We start from the raw sequence: 24,681 nt of genomic DNA, 5'->3' as shown, positions 1-24,681 counted from the left end.
CTTCGTGAACAGAACAAGGAGTGGTACGCCAGCGCATGCACGCTCTTGTGTCTCGCCGAAGGTAGACCACAGAACGGGAAGGAGATTACATGGAAAAATAGGGAGTGTAGATGAAACATCATTCTTTCTTGTGTATAAGTTTTATTGTGTTCAATAGATAATTGTTGAAGAAAAAACATGCAGTGCATTAGTTTCTGGGCTACCCTCGTAGTCTAAAGACTATCATTTGGCTGTTGTGCAGTGTTCATGGGCTGTTTACGGTTCCACGTCTATTGGCTGATACAATATGTGTTGTTGAACTGCTACAGTCTACAGCCTGGCTTCAAGAGTAGATGAGTCTTGTAAAAGAGGTGTTTGGTTTTGAGAAGTGAACAGTATGATAGTGATAGTGTTAAAATCAGTGCGTGCCTAAAAATGTACAGTATAACAAACGTGATCTGAATCAGTATACCACATGTTAAAACAATCCCTGAAAGTTACGTATGTTGCACAGTACATAGTATTTAATTGTGTTGGCGTTATCACTGTTCGCCTTTCCCTATATGATTACTACAAATAACAGTAGAGTGTAGTGCTTGATTTCCCATGCATTTATTTCAGCTTTAGATTTCTTTTTTGTATGTTGATGTATTAGGAAAAAACTTTCCAGTCATTCATTTATTTTGAAGGGTTGTTTATACTGTTGTGTGTTGGCAGAGTAGTTAATTGAAGATTACCACTGATAGCACTTAACTTTCAAATTTGTTATCTAACTACTTACACACTGCAAACTAACACACAGGCATACCAACACCACAACTTACACGACACACTACAGAACACACAATTACACTGTTAGCACTCTCTCTTATTGTTCTCAATGTTCAATCATAATATGCAGGTTGAGTCATAAGTCATGGCAACTATTTTTTTCTCGTGAACAGGAGACAACATGGAAAATCTAAGATATGCATTTGGAAACGTACGGTATATACTTGCGTATGATGCCACAAGATGATGTATGTAAACAACAGTGTGGGTCTAAGCATGCCCCCAAGTTCAGTGTGTGAGCGAGAGCGTCACAAAATTGAAGTCAACAAGCAGGAGCAACGATCGTGTATTAAAATAGCAGTTTTTCGCAGCAGAAATGGACGCCAATGCCATGCAGAGCTGTGGGAAGCCTTAGGCGTGCAGGCTATGCCCTATAGAACAGTGGCAAGGTGGGTGGAGACGTTCGAACGGGGTAGAATATCAACTGCCGATTTGCCTTGCCCAGCCTGTCCGGTGTCCATGGACAAAGATGTGCGGATAATGGTGATCGATCAGTGTTTACATGAGGAGAGGCGCTGGACTCTAGCGGAATTGCAAGAACATACAGCAATACCAGCGGCAACAATACGGCACATTTTACACAAGGACCTACAGATGCATAAACTTTGTGCAAAGTGGGTGCCACGTCACTTAACTGAGGTACAGAAGTGGACTCATTACGAAACGTCGTATCAATCTGGAGAGGTTTCAACAAGGAGGACAAGCCATATTGAATCGCATTATTGCACTTGATGAAACATGGGCATGTGCTTATGAACCTGAAATGAAGAGACAGTCAAGTGAATGGCGGCGTCAGGGGTCACCATGGAGACACAAGGTTCGACAAAATCAGTCGCCCAATAAGGTTATGGTAATCCTGGCATACGATGTTCAAGGTGTTCTTGTGTGTCATCCACTGCATAAGGTACACACTGTCAATGCAATTTATTACAATTCCTTTTTGTTGTACCAATTGCACCGTGCAGTGCGAACCAAACGCCCAGACCTTTTGGATGTCATAATCCTACACGATAACGCAACAGCTCACACAGCAGCCATCATTCAGTGTCGCTTACAATGGTGGGGATGGGAGGTTCTTCCACACCCGCCTTATTCGCCTGATCTGAGCCCGTTTCACTATGATCTGATCACCAAAGTAAAGAAGCCATTACGTGGACAGCAGTTTTCTAACAAAGATGACATTGTAACAGCATTTCGGAGAGAGGTGTCACACGTTAGCGATACACATGCAGCGAATGGTATTCAGCGCCTGCCCTACCACTGGCAACGCACAGTGGAAACCTCCGGTGATTATTTTGAAGGTCTGTAACCAGTGGAGACCTGTCCTTTGTACGTAGTCTTGTGTATTTGCTGTCTATACCATTTTACAATGCTTAGTAAGCTAAAGGTTCCACCTATTCAATACGTTATCGTAATGGTCTATTTAGAACATCACATATTTATTTAACTTATCATAAAATACATCTTTGGGACCGGTTTCGGCAATCCAGAGAGTCCAGTTGTGTTCTGTCAGTGAGTGAGCCTGTGTGTGTGAGTGAGTGAGTGTTGCTGTGGACGTTGACAGACTGAGGTTAAGGGGACAGTCTGTGGAATGTTCTGTACGTGGAAACTGAGTGTTCGTTCTGGCTGTCTGTTGTCATGCGTTATATCTCAGGCCAGCGTTGTGAGTGAATGTTTTGTTCTGGCGGGGAGAGCGACTGGGTATCGATATGGGACAGCGAATGAAGTCATCTATAAGGAGTGAGCGGACAGCGTACATCATACTAAACTGTGAGACTGTCGTGTGCAGGCTATGAACTGAGGACTGCGATTGTGGCAACAAGGGTAAATGTGGGACTGAGTAAGACTGTAGGCCTAATTGTGAGTAAAGAAAAAGTTGGTATGGACTACGAGGGTCGAGTCATAAGACATGACAACTATTTTTTTTTCTTGCTCACAGGAGACTACACAGAAAATCTAAAATATGCATTTGGAAATATAGCGCATGTACTTATGCATAGTGCCTGAAGACAAATTCTGACTTCAGGAGATTCTCGTAGGAAAGTGACAGAACGCAGGCCATTGGTAAACGTTTTATTATTGGTACCCATCCGCTCTCTAACACCAGCATTACACGATTCTGTTCAACCAGTTATAGTCAAAAGCAATTATTCATAATAGATCTTAGGAAGAGTAATAATTCAATGGAGGATAAGATCATTTTAGAAAGATTTTTAACAACAAAAAGGTCAAGATATTAACGTTTTTTGAGTTTATCCCAGAAAAACCAGATTAATTTTTAATACCATACTTACGCAAATAATTCCTGCATAATTCTTCAAAAAATTTGAGACATAAAATTGGGGTGCAGGTTTTATTTGCGTCAAGGTTGGCAACACACTCCTGCTCACCTAGTTTTCGATGTTGGGTGTACAGTTATGCTTTGTGTAACTGCAGATGGAAGAAAAGTGCCTCCAACTGTCATATTTAAACGGAAGTAATTCAGACTTTTAATTTAAAACTGTTTACATTTTAAAAAAATGGTATTTTACAGAGTAATTTAAATTCAAAATTTCTCCAGGTCATGATAGAATGCGTTTTCCAGAACATGCAGCGGTAGCTTTCCACACTTTCACTTCAGTGTGTCGACAGTGCGTTTCATAGTTGTTAAGTTAGAGTGAAACCTTAATTCCTTTGTATTCGGCGTTTTAAGGAATGCCACAATATCACATAATAGGCAGTGTGCGGAGAACCAGAATCCGCGAACACTGGCAATGCCGAAAGTTAGCGAAAAAGTGTGGCTCATAATTATAATCAATTCGAGCGCACTGAACAATACTGTCAATGCCAATGAAACTGCATTTTTAATGCCTAGCCCAAACAGACTTTTTTTAAAGGAGATGGGGTCACTGTACTGTGTTGCAATGCAGACGTAAGCAAAAGATTTCCTCCCCTCGTCATTGGAAAGTTTGATAAACCACGAAGTTTTAAGGGCATCAGGTACTTTCCGTGCAAGTACAAGGTATCTAAAAATGCAAACAGTACAATAATCCAAAACGGAAAGCATTTGCACAGGGGAGCCAGCATAATTTGTCCTCGTCTTTGAATTGTGTTTTTTTCTTTCGTCGCATGAGGTTATGTTTATCAGTGATTTATCCAAGTGCATTATTTGAATAATGTAAATGCACCTTGTTGGATATATTTTGGAAATAGTTCTTTTCCATGGCATTTGAAAGGTTTAAACTGTGAATCAATGTTAATTGCATGCAGTAATGGTTTTAGAATATTTTATGATGCGTCAAAGGTTGGCATTTCCGAAGTACGAGTTGGTGGTTAATTCGAAATAATGTAATTCGAAGTCGGATTTCTGCGTCCCAATGACTTCAAATTAACGAGGTTTTACTGTATCTCAGAACTAACATCCGAGTTCGCCGGTGTGTCTGCTTTAAGTGTTTACATCGCACGAAAAGGATTATCCACCACCGGTCATGTTAATATCCGAGTAAAAAGAGACCGCACGTGAAAAGTGTCTTAGATGTAGAGTGTGACAAATTTGTAAGTAATTTAAGAGAGGATTCTAGTGATGCAAGTGACAACAAATCTTCCAATCCACAGGGAATCGAACCTATTGCAGGTTCAGATTAATGAAATACCTAGACCTACTTGCTAATTTTCATGGCAAATATATTTTATAGCAGTGATAATATATTTTTATTATTTCAAATATGTTCAAGCAGGTTTATCCGTAAATTTATACGTTCATATTTGCGTAAAGACCACGTGAACCTCACGGATTGATATGAAATGTTTGTTTATGCCTACGCTACTCTTTAGATGGAAGAAATTTTAGTTAATTTTTTTCAGAATGAGCTTTTCTAAAATTACGGTGCGGGGATTATTTGGCGGTGGGAATAATTCGCGTAAATAAGGTATGTTTTCCAAAAGTATACTACAGCAAGAACAAACACAAAAAACAATATCAAGAAACGTTTGAGAGAGAGAGAGAGAGAGAGAGAGAGAGAGAGAGAGAGAGAGAGAGAGAGAGAGAGAGAGAGAGAGAGAGAGAGAGAGAGAGAGAGAGAGAGAGAGAGAGAGAGAGAGAGAGAGAGAGAGTATGTGTGCGCGTGAAAATAAGTTTACAATTTTAAATATGTTTTCTGTATATGTGAAGGGTTGTTAGATCCTAGAATATGGGAAGTCCTGTTTTATGATGTAGAAGTCTCTGATGAAGGGAGTGGTGTCTCCCAAAACATGTACGAGTCAAAATAATTGTATAAACTTATGAATTTGAGAATATAATGACAGGGCGGACCCAACTATTACCCGTAGTATTTATATAGGTTCAAAGTTGGCGATTACGTCCTCCACAGGTATGGAGGTGAGAGTAACAGAGTAATTTCCACCTTCAGCCAGAACTGTTATTTCAATGGGTCACAAAAAGTGTCAAACAATTGGATTCATCTCATAGGTGGCTTTTAACACACTGAGTATGAAGGCCGTATAGGATGTCATTTATTGTGGAGAATGAAGCCCATACAACAGCACATGGTCTCTGGTTTTCATCATTATTACTATGAAAACAAACAAACAAACAAACAAACAAACAAACAAATAAACAAACAAACAAACAAACAAACTGGACAGCGTTCGTTGATTGGCACTGCAGTATTAGATTTGGTTCATACAGTTCTGAAAAAAAAAAAAAAAAAAAAAAAAAAAAAAAAAAAAAAAAAAAAAATATATATACATGGCAGAAAATTACAGCTATCATCATCATCATTTACAGTTCCAGTTTCCTGGGTACCACTGGTGAGCCTCTTCCATTCTGTCTTATTGAAATACATTCTGTTGTTAATGACGTCCTCCAGTGTCCTTCCCCGATCTGCAATGTCCATCTTTATGATGTCCCTCCAGTGGGTTCTTGGTCTTCCCACCATTTGTTTTCCTGCCGCATGTCTGTCCAAGTTAACATAAGCTGTCCTTGTTGGCTCCATCCCCTACTCTACGGATCATACTCTTCTTCCTTTCAAATAGTGTCAGAGCTGCATCGACTCGACAGCAGTGTGCAAGTAATGGCAGCCGCGCGCTAACAGACTGAACAACAGTGACTTACCGGAAGTTGTGAGTCAGCATCAAATATCGATGATGGTAATACTAATTATTATGTACCTCTTGTACAAAAAATGCTGAACAGCCTAAAAACCAAATAAACTCAGTATCAGCCATATTTCAGTACTTCAGGCTTCATTCTGAACTCAAGAAAAATGAAAAACCTATTAATTTCAATCCACTAATTTCATGGTAAGGGATCTATCAATTGTATTACAGTGTTATGGTATTTTTGATTAAAAAAATTCCACCTTTACAATATACTTTAAAAAAATTCTTTTTAGAATAACAATTTCCTAATATAATGGGACATGTTTGATCTTCAGCTGTAATCATAAGACAAAATATACAATAAAAAGAACAAGGATGTGTTTAAAAAACACCTTAAAAGACACTGGGTAGTTCTAATGAGTGTTGTGTCCAATGCTGATTAAAACATTAACCATTGTCAGCTTGCTGTGCATGCAATTAGAGTTGAAAATATGTAGAACTGGTCGCAAAGCGTTCATTTTTTCATGCAACATTCTTTTGGAAAACTTAGACCTACAAATATATTGGTAAAGTTGAATTGTAGAAATGTTGTAGCTTAATAGTGATCAAAATCTTGATGTATTGATCTTGAGGGAAGTTCACAAGTTTCTTATTTGACAGTAGGCTGATTCTATTCTTAAGTTATGAGATGATAGAAGGAACTTCTCTTAAATGAAAGTACACAGACTGGGTGCTGGGCTAGTCTTTGCAAGATGTAAGAAGGAAGAAGTGTAGGGGTAGGAATGAGGGGGTTTGTAAGCGGGGAGTGCGAATTAGTAGTTCTAGCCTGTTGCAGAGTTTTGAAGAATTTTTTAGTAATCTCTTCAAATAAAACAAATATTTTCAGATATGTCATTCTAGTTGTAATTTGGATTGTACCTTTGATCTATACTAATGAATATATTCTCAAAGTTGTTGAGAAGACTACCTTTGTTGACTAATCAGAGGACAGACAAATCTTGATTAACAGAAGTAAGTGAGTGATTAAATTCGGACATATAAGTACTCATAGCCGAGAACTTGTTGTATCTATTGGCACTGAAGTGCTCACTTGGTGTATCTATTGGCATTGAAGTGCTCACTTGTATTGAATTTGGAAGCAAAGACCTCTTTGGCCTATGTAACTAGCCTGGCACTGATTGAAAATATTATTATTATTATTATTATTATTATTATTATTATTATTATTATTATTATTATTATTATTATTATTATTTACAGAGCTTGAAAGCTGCAGTCGCTTAAGTGCGGCCGGTATCTATTATTCGCCGCTTCCTTCCCAGTACTAGCCCTTTCCTGTCCCATCGTTGCCATAAGACCTATCTGTGTCGGTGCAACGTAAAGCCAATAGGGAGAAAAAAAAAATCTTCAAAACTCTGCAATAGGCTAGAACTACTAATTCCCACTCCCCGCTTACTAACCCCCTCATTCCTTTCCTTACAGGTTCGCTTCCACAGGCATGTGATCAGTCCCTCCTTTCATCACGCCCTTAGATCAGTTGAGTTCGTTTCTCAGCCACTGTTTCTGCCTTTCGGATTCCTTCCTTCTTACATCTTGCGAAGACTGGCCCAGCACTCGGTCTGCGTACTTATTTTTAAAGAAAAGTTCCTGCTATTATCTCACAACTTTAGAATCAGAGTACTGTCAAATAAGAAATATGAACTTTCCTCAAGATCAATACACCAAGATTTTGATCACTATTAAGCTGTAACATTTTTACAATCCAACTTTACTAGTATATTTGTAGGTCTAAGTTTTCCAAAAGAAAGTTGCATGACAAATGAATGTTTTGTGACCAGTTTTACATATTTTTGACTCTAATCATATGCACAGCAAGTTGACAACAGTTTAATGTTTTAATCGGCATTGGACAGAACACTCATTAGAACTACAGAGAATCTTCTAATGCATGTTTTTAACATATCCTTGTTCTTTTTATTGTACATTTTGTCTTATAATTATGGCTGAAGATGTCCCCCATGGGGATGAAACACACCCCATTTTATTAGGAAACTGTTCTTCTGAAAAGGATAAAAAGAAGCACCATAAAACTATTAAGGTGACAACAAGTGTTTAAATATGAAATTTAATTCTTGCAACTTAATTACAGTTTTTACAGATATGAAGTAGAAAGTATGAGCTCAAATATACTGAAATAAAAAATTTCATACATTCAAAACTAGTATTTAATTTAAAAATACGAAATAAGCAAAAAAATGGCCAGTCCTAACGATTACAAATGAATGAAAGTGATTAAGACCTCCATGTGTTAACATGAAGTTAGTTGTGAGGATATTAGTGTGTTTATAAGAACTGCTTCTAAAAATCAAAAACAACTGTCAATGCTATCCACAATTTATTGACCTCTGAACTAAACTGTGATGAAACCTGCAATAAATTAATGAACACTTTTGAAAAACATCACCAATGAATAATTAATCAAAACCGTGAACATAGGGAGAGTTCTAACATTACCTTGTGAAATGTCAAAACAGCCCCCTGAGATATAAAGAGTATAACTTGCAATACACATACCTTGTAAGATACACTGCGGTTATCATCATATGACACCCACTCACGACCATTAAATGCGTAAGGCACCTTACTGCGCTTGTCAAATTGATAGTTTGTTCCTGGTTGTGCCAGAAATGCACAAACTTGTCGATATGAGACAAAACCTCCGCTACCAAGTGAGCCAAATCCAATTGCTGGAGCAGACCATCCATGATTGGCTGGGTTCATCAACCTGAAATTTGAGTTGCAATTTGTCAGTACAAATTATAGTTACAAGACTAAGTCAATGAAATCTATTGGTGATAAGTCACCAGTAATTAACACAATGATTCATAATTCCTTATTACTTTCCAAAGTTCAATAATTCATGGAATTTCCTTCAGAGGCAATGTAATGAAGGGTTCTCCTCACACCTGGCTAGTCCTGCAATTAAAACACAGACTGCTAGTAAAAGATAACAAAAGCTAAAGAACATGGACATGGTATATATACCTGACAAGAAGGTCTACACCATGGACTTATCTGACAACAGAGATTGCCAATGAGCACAAAGTGAAAATATAAGTGGAGAGAGAATTGAAACATGTAATGTTTCTGTAAAAACTATGATGAGTAAGAGGTGGATTTCTATGACATGTCATAGTTGTTCAATGAGCTTTATTTTGATTTCTAACTTTGTAAAAACAAATGTGTAAGTCTTCTGTAGGTAATTTTAGGATATTTATATTGCCTTAAATCATATTTTGGACCTTTCTGAGATATTGGTCATGTTTCTGCATTAATTATATATAAAGACATACTTTTGTCACAATTCTTAGGATTTTATATGAAGTATCAATGACAAACTTTCATATATTGCTACTGCAATAGGTAGGTGGTGTCTTTCTGTGGAATACTATTTCTCAGTTTTAGTCTATTTTTAGCAGGTAGTTTTAAAAGAGTAGGCAAAGAAGGTTTACTGCAAAATCCTAATGAGTTTGACTTTGACAGTGAAAAACATTATTTAGAATAAGGCAGCTTGATTTGGGACGTCTTAATTTCACTCATATCTGAATGATCACATTGCCAGGATTTTTGTTTCCTGGAAAAGCGAGGAAAACTGAACTAACCTCTCCTCCACCTTTAAACAGTCCTTGGTTTGAGATCGCAATTTCAGTCTTTCAGTATAATTTCAACACGCCAAAAGGGAAGTGAAGTAGTGAATATTCAAGATAAACTTAAATATTATAACCAAGTGGTCTGCCTATTCAATCTATATATAAACTTGTCCTGACTGACTGACTGACTGACTGATTCATCATCGCCGAGCCAAAACTACTGGACATAAAGAAATGAAATATTGGGGATACATTCATATTGAAATGCAGGTGCTAGCTAAGGGAGGATTTTTGGATATTCCAAAGCCAAGGGGGTAAAAAAAGAGGGGTGAATTTTTAAAATGAGGATATCTATATCTCTAAAACTTAAAAGTTTACAGACGTAAACATTGGTACTTGGAATTTCCTTTAAAAATAAGGAAACACGTATTTTTTTTGTTTTCCAAAAATTACATTAAGAGGGGTGAAAAAAGGGGAAAGAGGGTTGAACACCTTTTATGAGGAGACTTAAAATGTACTCGCTATAACGGATTGGCGTTATTTCCGGTTATCGTATATAAAAAAAAATCTTCCACCTTTTTGATACTTTTTTATTTGCCGTTTAGCAAATTTTTATTTGTCAACAGTACATGTTTCGTTCTCTATTTGGGAACATCTTCAGCTGTTATTAAAGCTTAGGTGAAATTGCTAAGTTTTTAAACACGTTATTTGCAGGTACATTGATTCTCTTAAAAACTACTAGAATAACAATTAAATTAAATGATATTAAAAACAATGTGGGGGTTAATGTGTTAACGAAATGAGAATGGATGATTCACATTAACCCCCACATTAACTTAAAATTGGCATCATAATAACAAAGAGAACCGGTTGAAAATTTGCCGGCAATACCTATTCCATGCGTCTCTAAAATACGACGATCCATCAGGAAATTATTCTTGCTTTCTACAAAACTGTTACTTTTACTCAGCGTCTCATTGTAAGTCATATGATCAATAAAAACAATTGAATTGTCCCTTATACTCTTGATAATATTCTTGGGAAATAACAGTTGTGCTTTATAAAATCTTAAATAATCAATTGTTGTGAATAGCACACTTGATTTATATCTCTTGATGAAATGTTTGTTAGATCTTTGATATGCATTCCTTAGATAGTATATATATTGAATGTTTCAGAATTTAAAGTCAACTCGGGGCCGTATGGTAAAGTTCTTCATAGTAATGGATATTATTGTATCTAAAATAAAATGAAAAAGTAAGTGTAAATAACGAGAAATGGAAGATGAAATGAATATAATGTATTATAATCATACACTTAAGAAAATGGAAATTGCAACACCATGAAGGCATTGGTCGTTTGTGTTGATTTTCAAGATATGGAATGATGCTATGCAGGTATGTAAACGATCAAAGTTTCAGACCCATTGGATTGTTGCTACAGGTCTCCCCACGTGATTGGTTGCAGAGGAATCAACTCCAGTATACGGACTCTGGTGTAGCGTAGTTGACTTGCAGTCTGTGTAGTGAAGTGTTCCCCATCAAACATGCCTCGACGACAGAGAAGAGCACGCTATCAACAACTGTCGCCGTTTTGAGAGGGCTCGGATAATTGGGCTGTATGAGGCTGGATTATCGCTAAGGACTGTCGCTGCACGTGTTGGCCGACAGGCATTTACGGTACAACGTGTATGGCAGCAGTGGTCAAATGAAGGTACCCACACTCGTAGGTATGACACAGGCCCAGCGCGACAGACAACTGTGAGAGAGGATCGCCGCATCATTCGGATGGCCTGGATGGAACCCCATGCAACAGTAGAGCAAATATGAGCAGCTGTGGCACCCCACGTTACACAACAAACAGTTGGTAATCGCCTGCATGCAGCTGGCTTACGAGACCGTGTCCCTGCAGAAGGTGCTCCTTTGACCCCACAACAGTGATGTGTAAGGCTGGCCTGGTGTCGAGAAAGATAGATGTGGGTCGACGAATGGCATAGGGTCGTCTTTAGTGATGAATCGCTCTTCTGTCTTGCCCGTAGTGATCGCCGGAATCGTGTGCGCCGAAGTACCGGGGAGAGGGACCACCCAGATCTTATTGTCGAGAGGCACACAGGGCCAACACCAAGCATTATGGTCTGGGGAACTATTGGCTTTAATGTGAAAATCACTATTAGTGCTTGTCGAGGGCACTATGACAGCTCGACAGTACGTCGATAGGGTACTCAATCCAGTGGTTGTCCCTATGATGGCGAACATTGCTAATGGGATGTTTCAGCAATACAGTGGCCGGGTTCACACTGCACGCATCTCCAGAGAAGCTCTCCATGACATCACAACCTTAGAATGGCCCGCCAGATCCCCGGACCTCAGTCCTATTGAGCATGTGTGGGACATGATGGGTCGACAACTGCCCAACCGTCCTCAGCCACCCACAACTCTGGAACAACTGACCCATGCAGTGCAGCAAGCATGGGCCACAATTCCTCAGGAAGCAATCCAGGGTCTTACTGACTCCATGCCTCGACAAATTCATCAATGTATTGCAGCTCGTGGTGGGCACATCCTGTATTGATTGTTGTCCAAACTTGCAGCCAGAGGGTCATGAAAGTGTAATCATCGAATCACAACCAAACACTCGTCCTGCGTGTTCAATTGCAGCAATGTAGCACCACTCCTTCTGGGTGTTGCAATTTCCATTTTCTTCAGTGTATTACTTACTCCTTCTTATTGGCCCCGATGTGCGGAGAAGGACTCACTTCTACTGAGGTAAGTGTGCATCTGCTTTAAAACAAGTACAGGTAATTCCTATGCTGAGCGGGGAGTGTGGAGGGGAAGTACGGCGGTGCGTCCTAGGGGGAACGACCTGAGTGTCACCGAGCGTGTGACGTGTTGGCGTCTGACGTTTCTTCCTAACTCTCGCTTTTATTAGTTCTTCATATAAAATGTAATACTTCTCAGAAAGCTCATTGATATTATTTGTTGGATTGTTCCTTTGGTCTAGATAAATGTAAATTTCTTCATATACGTTCAATAAATGGCCTTTATTTACAGTTGTCAGTATTTTAACGCTTTCAACACTGCCATATTGTAACATAGATCCTGGCTGTGAACTGGGTCTTTTTGCTAATTTTTAACACGTTATTATGGAACAGCGAAACATATTACATGCCTGATTTTTGTACCAAATGAAGGTATCAACCATCCAAAATGAAGATGTTAACCAACAAGTGAATATCTGAAGTAATTTAATTATACTAGTCTTATGAAAAACATGAAAAAATAGTACGGAAAATATTTTTTACATTGAGTTTATACCAATTATCTTGCTCAAACAATAAAAAATAATCATTTACTGCGACTACTTATGCCACAAATAAACACAAATGCAGTGGAATAAAATATTTACCTATTTAGGAATAGTTTGTTTTCGTATGGTAGTCCTGAAAACATTGGACTATACACAGTCCTACTTCGCACTCCTTGCACCACCATCTACTCTCTTTTCTGACACGCTTACCACTTTCCTTCTTGCCCCTGTCTGAGCATACCTTGCAATAACGAGTAGCATTCACTTTATTGTTCGTTGGAGGAACCTTTTCTGGAAAATGGCGAGCAAAAGTCCTGTCAACACTGGGGGAGGGAGTAGGTTCCAGCCTTGAGATGTCTCCTCCTCCTTTAGCTGCTAACCGCAAACTGATCATTCTCATGTAATCCACAAGAGATATCTTTGATTTTGAGATCTCTTTATATAGAATGAAACCATTTAACAACAGACATAAGGAACAAATGGAAGAAGAGCTTTTTCCACCATTTCATTGTCTTCCGTGCAAATGGGTAATAACTGTTCAGTTGATCGGTTCTATCAACACCAGTTTTATTTATATTGTAATCGATGACTACGTCGGGCTTTAGTTTCTGTACGACACCACCTTTCGATCTACCAGAAACAAGTGTAGTGGAAGCCTTATGTTTTGTTGAAAGGCATAAAACATCCCGCTTGCTCTTCCACTTCACAGCAAGAAGGTGCCCTTTCCTCAAAAATATCATCTCGTCCTTCTTCAATTTCTTTGTCTTGAACGTTGGTGGTAAACCCTTCCTGCTTTTCATGACAGTTCCAACAGCCAGGGTTTTCTTTTGCCACAGCATATTCAGTAGGGAGGGGCTAGTATAGTACCTGTCCATATAAATACAGTGGCTCTTAGTGAAAAACGGTGAGCATAATCTATCTACAAGAGCCTGAATGCTGTTATCAACGTTCCCTGCGGATCCCGTATATATTTCACAATTCAGTACGTACCAGTAGCCTGTTGCCGCATCGCAAAGTACATACATTTTCATACCGTACTTATTGGGCTTATTCTTCATATAAACCCTAAACCCTACTCGACCACGGAAGGGACATATAGCCTCATCTATTGTTAGGTTCTCATGCGGCTGAAAACTGGCAATGCATTTGTGCACAAAAAAGTCAAAGAAAGGCCTGAGTTTATGTAGTGGGTCATGATTAGGTTCCCCCTTCTTGATGAAGGTGGCATTGTCATTTAGGTGCAACATAAATAAAATTCCGGAAAATCTATCACGACTCAACAATCGACTGGCAAATCCTGTCTGATAAAAGGGATCAGTAGACCAATAATCACTAAATTTGCGTAGCTTCACCACACACATATGCAAAATTGTTGCAAAAAAACAATAAATTTCGTGAAGTTTTACTGCAGACCACCGGTGCCACATGGAATTTTCCTTCAGTTAGCCCTGACGTTTCATTGCCGCAATTGTCGTACCTGCATATCTGTTAGTTTCTGTTTTTATATTTTTGATCACATCGTCACTAAAAAAATTACTGAAACAATCCATTTCATCACTCCCCACCATAAACTGAGTAGAACCAGATGCCGACTGGAAGACAGGTAGCTGTGGTTGGTCATCTGCTTCTGACCATTCATCATCAGGTTCAGATGATCCGGCAGATGTTCCCGGCACAGGTGAATCATCAGCCTGCGTCTCTTCATCTAAACGAAAAAAATAAACCCAAATTTCTGTACGCGAAGTATTTCTATCGTTTGTATTCGGAGTAAAATAATACAGCTAAACACTTACGTTCCAAAGTGGCGTAATAAATAAAAATCTTACCTGAACTATCGCTTGATACGTTATCTGGTTCGTAAGCAGGGTCGTCATCACTTTCATCCATCTCTGAACCCGCTTCTCCCGATAAAATATCCAAAATACCACTATCATTGAGCCGGCGTGAAGACATGTTTACACAGTAACACAGCTGACAGCGTGGCAGATTTGGCGTGCGCAGCACACGGCACACAGAGTGCTTCGGTAGAGGTTACGGCAAGGAGAAAATACCATGTTTATCATTTCAGTTCGAAATTCCCGATAACTGCTGCATTCTAGTGGTCACTAGATGAACTATTACCTCCAACCAAGGGACGGGAACCCTACGTGATACGTGCAGCTGGATATAAATACACGAGAAAATCACGCCCTCATCACATATGGGCGCCGTCCACAAGCAGGAAAGCAGCGCGCCCGTATCCCGTACGGGCATAGTGTTGAAAGTGTTAAGGTCATTGTCTATGTTTGTAAACATGTGATTGGAGTCTGTCATGTGTTCGCTCATGGCCGAGTATCTGTTGCATTTCTTGGCTCTGGTGTGTTTCTGATATCTTATAATTAAGTTTCTTCCTGTTTGCCCAATGTAAGTTTTTAAACAACTAGTACATTTCAGTTTCTAAACACCCGAATTTTTGAATTTTTATTATAATTATTATTATTATAATATTATTATTATTAACGATATGAATGTTATAAAATAATTGCGAGTTTGTGTTGTTAGTCCTAAAAAGATTCTTAAATTACGTTTTTTGAATAAATTCGTAATACAATATACATTTTACTGTTATTAAATGTAAATACGGCAAATTTTTTATTCTCTTTTTCTTTTCGTTCTTTTTCTAATGGTCATAGGCTTAATTTTTACTTTATTTATAATCCTGTGTACAAATGCTTTATTATAGCCATTCTTATATGCTATATAGTATTAATTTCTTTTTCTAAATCCTGGGTTGAAAGCGGAATATTAAAAGCTCTGTAAATCATACTAAAGAAACCGGCTTTTTTAAGCTCCTGGGTGTAAAGAATCATTTTAGATCATGTTGACAGTCTGCATTAGTTTTCTAAAAATACTAAATGAAAGGTTTTGGTTATTTCTAGTAATTTTCAAGTCTAAATAATTTAAAGTGTTATTTACTTCAGAGTCAAGTGTGAACTTGATATATGGATCAAGAGAGTTAAGTTAGTTTTAAAAAGGTCTGGCCATCAGTAATTCTTTCATCTAGTATTACAAAGGTGTCATCTACAAATCTAGACCAATGGTACAAACCTTCAAGTTTATTGATAATTTTTGTTTTTTCCATGTAATAAATATAAATTTCGGCTAAGATGCCTGATGCTGGGGTGCCCATCGGAAGACCTTTTTGTTGGTAGATTTTGTTGTTAAACATAAAAGTTGTTTAAGACAAAGTCTAGGACGATTAAAAATTCATTTATTTCATGAAGACTCAAGTGCTTAAATTGGATCAAATTCTCTTTAATAATGTTAATGGTTTCTTTTATTGGAATACTAGGATACATATTTTTAATATCATACCAGTGTATTGTGTTATTGGAATTTTTATTCTAAATTTTTGGTAGCATTACAGAATTCGACAGAGTTCTTTATAGATTTATTGTTGTGAAATTTAAAATGTGTTTGAAGAAATTTATGTACATATTGTGAAATTTTACATGTTGGACTAGTCCAGTAATTAATTAATAATAGGTCTGATGGGTAGCCCAGGTTTATGTATTTTTGGCATCGCTCTAGCAGTAAGAAGTCTTGGGTTCATATTAAGCAGCTTTTTAGTTTCTTGTTCATTCATCAGAAATATGTTGTTTTTCAAAATTTGTTTTAAATTATTTTTGGAGTCCATTAGTGGGATCTTTTTTAACTATTGAAATGTTGCTTTCAGTGAAGAATTGTTCAGTTTTTTCAACATGTTGAGTTTTGTCCATAATGACTGTAACATTACCTTTATCGGCTTTTGTAATTATAAGATTATTATCTTGAATCTTTCGTTTAAGTTCTTTTAATTGTCTATTATTAGTATGTTTAGGTTCATTTTTGCTATCAGGATTGACTCTCTTCACAGAAAGCAATATTTAAATAGTTAAAAAAGATCCCACTAATGGAATCCAAAAAAATTTAAAACAAATTTTGAAAAACAACATATTTATAAAAGGGCAAAACATGTCCCCATAAAATTTAGAATTTATATGTTTATTTAACCACATAACGTGGTACCAATTGTATTGAATAGGTGGGGTAATAAACATACTTCTTTTGTAAACTAAGTGAGATCGCTGTTTTCAATACGGAACAAAAATGAGAGTGATGGTTTGTAATGTAGTAGCCAACCAGGCAAGATGTCAATTGAATAGATTCCTCAATCTTAAAACAAAAATATGTAAATTAAACAAGGATATAGCTTTCCTAAAAAACTGTCAGACTGAAATTGATCCCAAAATTCTTGAAATCAATACAAAGAAAGAATTTAAATAATATTAATATGCACAGAGTTCAAAATAGAGTAAATGATATCTGGTTAAAGAATGAAATCAAAATAATGTACCAAAAAGAAAGCCTAATTGAACTTACAGTGTATGTCGTTATAGCCGTGTTGCTGTTGTATAGGTGGTGTAATAAATGGCCATAACTGGAAAGTGCAACTTATCTTCTGATCTGCCCTCGTAGGTGCTCAGCATAGTAAATAGCGGCAGACAATCAAGTTCCCCAGCGGGTAAGTATCGGCTCAGGTGGAAGAGGTGGTGTTGGTAGTTTCTCTTTGAACAACTGTTACGTGTTGGGGCTTTGAGAAAACTTTCTTGACTGAAGAAACCACACTGTTGACGTCACTGAAGTTGCTTCTAATCTCCTCCGCAAGGCGGTGCAGACCGTGGGCCAAGCACGTAACGTGAAGCATGCTCAGGTAAGCAGCACTGTCTGTCACTAACAAAAGGAACTTACTATCTTGATTCTCTTCTGGCCACAATATGCGTAAAGCATCCCTCACAGCGCAGGCTGTTGTGCTGTTGTTAGTTTGTTCTATTTCTTTACACAGAATTAGATGAGTGTTACCTGGTTCATTTTGATCCAGCTTACCTACTACCACATCCACAATGAAGCGACCGCAACTGTCAGATGTTTCATCGACAGAACACCAAATATAGTGATTGCCTGTATCTTCTCTTATTTCATCTAATGTCTTCTGGTAAACAGGATGCAAATAATTCTTCCTTAAAGTGTATTCATTCTTTATTTGAAGAAGGTAAAACAGCTATTTAGGTTATTTTAGGTGTCAACCCCTCATTTAGGTTTTCTTAGGTGCAATGAAATTCACATATTCAGCTCCAGGAAGCGTAAAACGAACAAATATATCGAAATTTGTGAATTAAATAGCAAGGAAAAAAATAGGTTAAAACATAAAAATCCGGGCCCTACTTATGAAATACAAAACGACATAAAAACAGAATTAAAGAAAAAACTTCCAAGATTAGCAGAAGATCTGAATACTAAATTTGATCCTGATCAACACACATGAATACAAAACTTGAAAACTAAGATAGAAAACAACATCGTTGTAACTAAAGCTGACAAAGGGGGATCAATAGTTCTACTAGATAAAGAAACATATATTCAAAAAAAAGAAGATTTTTTTAATAGTAATAGTTACACGGTACTTAATAAGGACCCGATAGCAAAAATACAGCGTAATTTAAACACATTATTAAAGAAATCTATATTTCTTTTTAACGAACAAGATCAACAAAGACTCAAACATAGAATCCCAACATCCCTGTAGCAAGAGCCCTTCTTAAAGTATATAAGAATGACATCCCAATACGTCCCATCATCAACTGCCGAAACAGTCCAACCTATAAAGCTTCTAAGTATATCCATGGCTTCCTTAAGAAACATTACACATTTAATAACAAGCAACCTTTAAAGAATTCCATTGATTTTTGTGAGATCCTAAATAAATTCAACCTACAACCTTATCATACAATATGCTCCTTTGACATGATTAATATGCACTCAAATATCCCGACCAGAGACACTGTCAACATCATCTATAGTAACATCTGTAAACATAGTGGTCTCAGTAAAATGGAGATCGACAAAATCATGACACTATTAAATTTTGTTCTAGACAACAACTATTTCAATAAGAACATTTATAAACAGAACAGCCTAGCGATGGGTGATCCAATTTCGGGCATCCTAGCTGATATTTACATGGACACGATTGAACACACAAAAATCAGAACTAATATTAAAGGGATTTGTTTATGGTTGAGGTACGTGGATGACACGTTCGTAATAATTGATAAGAGTGTCACCAATAGCAGCAAAGTCTTAGAAAGCTTAAATAATATCAACCCTAACGTAAATTTCACTAATGAAGATGAAGACAAAGGCTCCTTAAATTTCCTAGACATAAAGGTCACCCGAACTAATAACACCTTTGAGTTTTAGATTCATAGAAAGCCTACACATTCGTCCGTAACCATAAATAATTCCTCACTACACCCTGGTCTTCAGAAACAGGCATCTTTTTATAGTTTGATACACATAGCTTTAAGAATCCCATTATCCCCTACTAGCTTAAAAACAGAATTAAATTCTATACGGAATCTTGCCAAAATTAATGGTTGTAAGATTGAAATGGTAAACCGCTTACTTCATAAGATTAAAAACAAGTTATCCACAAACCTTATACCAAACAAACCTAAAAGAACTGTGTATGCCACTTTCATATATAGTAACCCAGTTGTCCACCAAATTACTAACACTTTCAACAAATATAATATGAACAAAGCCTTTATAACAACCAACACAACACAAAATATATTTTTCAATTATAATAAAATCAATAATAATAACAATAAATATTCAGGTTCAGGGGTCTACAGGTTAACATGTTCCCAGTGTGGAATTTCATATGTTGGACAGACTGGACGAAGCTTCTTTGTAAGATACATAGAACACTTCAGTGCAGAAAAGCACAATAAATATTCAGCAATGAGCATGCACATGAAGGAAACTGGTCACCGTTTTACTTCAATAGAATAGGATCTCACAATAATCAGGAATACAAACAAAGGTAAACTTCTAAATGAATTAGAGAATATATATATTTTTTCTGGACAAAACATTTAATAAAGATCGAAACCTTAACGATGATACGGAAGTCAAGAGTCCCTTACATACGTTAACACCTAAGCTATTGTCAATCCAAATCAGAAGAGTCCCACAAATATTTAAATCCTTTGAGTCAAAAACTCCCCTTATCTCACTGAATACCAAGCCTGCACTTGCCCCTCCAAACAATCCCCCTCCCATATTAACATCGACATGTAATGCTCCGCCTACCTCCGCTTTCCCTCCTCCTCTATCACATCGTTACAACACGAGGAGTAGGAAATCCAGACAGACCAACGCTGTTAATACTGTAAGATAGACATAATTACGGCGAATGAGTAAGTAAAGTATATAGGAAAATATTTAAAATTTTATTTCCACCTATTCAATACAATATAAGATATTGACATTTAACTTAAAACATTTTTCAAAAGTGAGACATGTTTCGCCTCATATTTTGAGGCATCTTCAGTCACTAATCAAAACATTATTTCTGTCAGACAACGTTTCCAAATATTCTACAGCTATTATACAATGTTCATGAAATAACTAAAACTCTATTGTAGTGATGAAAACATGTGTTGTTCACTTGATGAAAAGGACGTCATAGGATGGTACAGTATTACAGAAGATGGCTTGAAGCCTTAGTCAATATTAAATTTTAAATACATAGTGGAAAGCATATAAAATCATTTCATTAAAAATATACAATACATTTAAATGATATTAAAATAGTAGGTTCTTAGGGGGTACACTTAAAAATGGAGGTATCTTATAATTATGAGTGAAAGTTGATGGCTTAAAGCTGTAGTCAGAGTTTGATGCATAAGTAGAATAACACGTTAATATGAGGTACAAGAATATGAAAAAGATTACATTAATGAATATAAAAGATAAAGAAAAAACATTCCAAAATGCTGGGCAATTGTTGTTGACGCCAGCGTATATTTGCCCGTAATATTTAATGGTCAAACAGTTCGTAGATTGTTTATAAAATGGTTCAGCGAGATCGTGTTTACACGAAGTTAAGAGTTGGCTTAAATTTATTTTGAATCATCGGAGTAAGTTTGTAGAGATTATGATAAGCAGTTATTCTCTACGTTGGTAAGATTTGACATGAGGTTGAATGGCTGTTGTTTTCATAACTGATTGACAATTACGTATTTTCAAAGTGTTGATATTGGAAATTTTATCTTATTGACGAATGTTGTGGAAGTTAGATGGGGCTGTTGAAATAATGTTGTAGATTGGTTGGTTCTGAAATGAAGAAAAAACTGTATTAATTTTGATGAGAATGGAAGAAAAAACTTGGGAAGGTTTTGTAAAAGTGTTGATGAAGAGAGGATGTTGGTGCTTACCTATGGCGTTGTTAGCCTGTTTGACTTCTTGTGAGAATCGTTGTCAGGATACTAGTGGTCGCTAACGTTTTTACTCCTTGTGTTGTACGCATGTCGTCTGTGCGGAGGGGAATGGTTTGGAAGGGGCGGGGCTGTAGGTTTGTGATTGGCGCACGGAAGGGAGTTGTGTATGGTGGGGGAAGCGGAGGGGTGTGAAGCATTTTTAGGCTTAAGATTGGCCCACGGAGGTGAGTTACGTAAATTGGGAGGGGTAGGGGGGTGTGATGTGTTTGTTGACGTGGAAGGAATGTTTATTGAAACTGTACTGAAAATATTGAAGAAATTTTTGTCCTGAAAGTTTACTTTATCAAACAATGCCACCAATTGGTCATATAAAGGGGTTCTATTGTCTATTGGATCATTTAAATTTTTATTAGCATTGAATTTTTGATCCAAAAATATATATAAATTCTCGAATTCAGTCTTAAGTCTACCTTTTTTTAATCTTTTTAAAATTTGAAGGTCCTGTTCAATTGTGGTTTTGATTAGTGACTGAAGATGCCTCAAAATATGAGGCGAAACATGTCTCACTTTTGAAATATGTTTTAAGTTAAATGTCAATATCTTATATTGTATTGAATAGGTGGAAATAAAATTTTAAATATTTTCCTATATACTTAACGAAATTTTCAAAACGGATAAAAATGATTTTCATCTCTTGTAAGAATGAGTTAAGTACCCGCATTACATGATTCTTGGTCATCAACATACGATTTAAACACACATGTCAAACTCGGTCAAACTCGGTCAAACTCGCCTTTTTGTTCCTTTACAGTGTAACCACATTCATTTCCTCGGTGTTCTAGATCTTCTATAAAGACCGCATTTTCACGTGACAATCAAAATATACCTGTCAAATACTCGGATATACTCATCTCAAAAGCAACTTCAACCAGCACATCAACGTGTTCTTGCATTGGTTATATCACGATAATTTTCTGGATCAATCAACTTAATGAAGATAATTTTATAATACCGGTATTCGCTTTTTCTCTTGGGCAATATTTTTTAAGGTCGGAATGCAAAATATAAACAAAATTCACCCTCAATAATTCAACCATTTTAGTCTATTGAGAAGTTGTGTTGACAACTGCCCCAAGCAAGTATATGCTGAATTTTCTTACGAAGAGGATCCACTTCAGTACCAGACGTGCCGTTTTTAGAATTTTATATGACACAAATTTTCTTTTGGAAAAGATTTTAAATTTGTTTACTATGATTTTAACATGTTTGGTATATGTCATGTCCCAACATCATATTTTATAACTACTATTCCTCAGTGTTAATACCATAAGAAATCACAGTTCAATTTTTGCAAATTATGAATGTCAATATCCTCTAAACAATGTTTGTTTTAAGATTAAATTAATAACGCTGATGATGCCCAATAAGGCAAAACATGTCCTCATAAAATTTAGAATTTGTATGTTTATTTAACCACATAACATGGTACCAATTGTATTGAATAGGTGGGGTAATAAATATACTCCTTTTGTAAACTAAGTGAGATCACTGTTTTCAATACGGAACAAAAACGAGAGTGATGGTTTGTAATCTTATCAGCTCTTCTCTGCTTCTCTCTGTACTCTTCCACTGCTTGCCTTGTCCTCCTTTGAAGCATTCTTTTCCTAGCTTTATTCCTCTCTTGAATTAGTGTTAAGCATTCTTCATCAAACCATTCTGCTCTCTTTACACGTTCCTTCCTCCCCAAAGTATCATCTGCAACTTCACTGATAACTGTTCACAGTATCTCCCACTTACTTTTCACTTCTCCTTTCTCCCATAACTCCTTTCTTATTTCCAAAGATTCTGCTATTTTCTTCTTGTATTTTTCTTGCAATTCCTCGTTTTTCAGACCCTCTACATTATGCTTTGTCTTTCTTCTTACTTTTTCTGTCCTTGCCAAGTCTTTACAAGATAATGGTCTGAATCAGCATCAGCATCTCTACAACTTCTAACATCCATGATGTCTGATGCATGCCGCCTGTCGATGATAACATGGTCTATTTGATTTCTTGTTACACCATCTGGTTATATCTATGTCTCCTGTTCTATGTTTTTCTGCGGGTGCCAAGTACTTTTCATCATCATCTGCTTCCCACTCACAAAGTCTTGGAAGAGAAGAGGTGTATAAATCAATTAACTTTTGAAGGCACGAAAAGTATTTGAAAGAAGTATGTGGACGTATCACAAAATTCAAAACAAATATTTTCAAGAGATTTTTCCAATTTCGAGATTTAGAGAAAACATTTCACTTTATTGCAAAACCTCATATTGCACAAATGAGTGACATTAAGGTTAATTTTTTACTGACCATTTAGAAGTGGAGTTAATTGAATGTGGAGAAAGCAATACATGGGTGAACAAATTCGTACAACTTGGTAAAGCATGGGTGAAAATAAACTGTGCTGTTGATGGTGAATACTCTCTCCAGAAGCCAGACAACTTAATACGTGAACAATGAGACAGCCTCCCACAAAATTTTGTTTGGGTCATCATATGCCTATGAACAGCTATTTTCTACAATGAACGTTGTGAAGTCAACAGACCTAAGTGCTTCTTGTGTGTTATTGAAGACAAGAAATTATGAACCTAATGTGAATGATATGGGTACTAAATGTGAGAACAATATTTTACCTAAAGTCCATTAGCAATATTAGTATTTTAAATTATTATATCTTATAATATTTAATGACAAAGTGTGTTACAATGAGACCTTATTATATATATTTTTACAAGTAATGTTAGGTATTCTCCAAACTTACATACTTAGAAATGTATTTTTGATGTATTTGCATAATACAACCACAAAATGTGCAAGAAAATGCATTTACAAGATATATATTAAATAAATAAGTAAATAAATAAATCACTAAATGAATAATAACATATTATGAAACATAATTAGGAATTAAGAAAGGAAGTCAGTTGTGGGGGAGGGAGGGTGTAGCTATTCCTTAAAAGAAAATAACAAGTGGCACGGTAAATAGTTGAGAATAATAAACCAGACTTAAAATGGCACACTGGCTGGAAAAGGTTCACCATCCCTGTCTTAAGGTATCCGTAACATTTGTCTTTTTACAAGGTAGGGGAGTTAACCCTATGCCCAACCCCCAACCTGGAGGACCAGGGTATCACTCTTAGTCTGGATCATCACCTTAGACCTGTCCGGCTTGGGTGGCCCTACCAGGAGCATGTGCTCCTGCCGGCATAGCCCTAAGGATCATTTGAACACCCAAGCCTCCAAACACCCAGCAAAATGTATTTTGCCTTCGTCAAGGTGGTGATACCATCGGGAGGAATCCCTCATATACATTTATATACAATTCATTGCAATTTATGCAAATGTTTGGTGATAAGATCTGACTGGAAATGATAGGCCAGGATTATGATCTCTGTTAAGCCATGCTTTCAACATGCTAACTTGTGATAGCATTTCACTTAGGATAAAACTATTCAATATTGGACATAAGCAAGCCGTCACAACAACAACA

General features: G+C 36.7%; 1 protein-coding gene across 1 annotated transcript in view; it reads right to left on the bottom strand.

The window, feature by feature from the left end:
* The window catches only part of Cht11 (Chitinase 11), a 141,093-nt gene that overhangs the window by 5,299 nt on the left and 111,113 nt on the right, over positions 1 to 24,681 (bottom strand). Inside the window, exon 7 of the mRNA XM_067138935.2 lies at positions 8,464 to 8,674. Within this exon, the coding sequence (XP_066995036.2) occupies positions 8,464 to 8,674 (211 nt within the window). The remainder of the gene's footprint in view (positions 1 to 8,463; positions 8,675 to 24,681) is intronic.

Source organism: Anabrus simplex, chromosome 2, assembly GCF_040414725.1.
Source record: "Anabrus simplex isolate iqAnaSimp1 chromosome 2, ASM4041472v1, whole genome shotgun sequence".
Taxonomy (NCBI): Eukaryota; Metazoa; Arthropoda; class Insecta; order Orthoptera; family Tettigoniidae; genus Anabrus; species Anabrus simplex.
The sequence above is the reverse complement of the archived record's forward strand: the minus strand, read 5'-3'. Positions and strand labels throughout refer to the sequence as shown.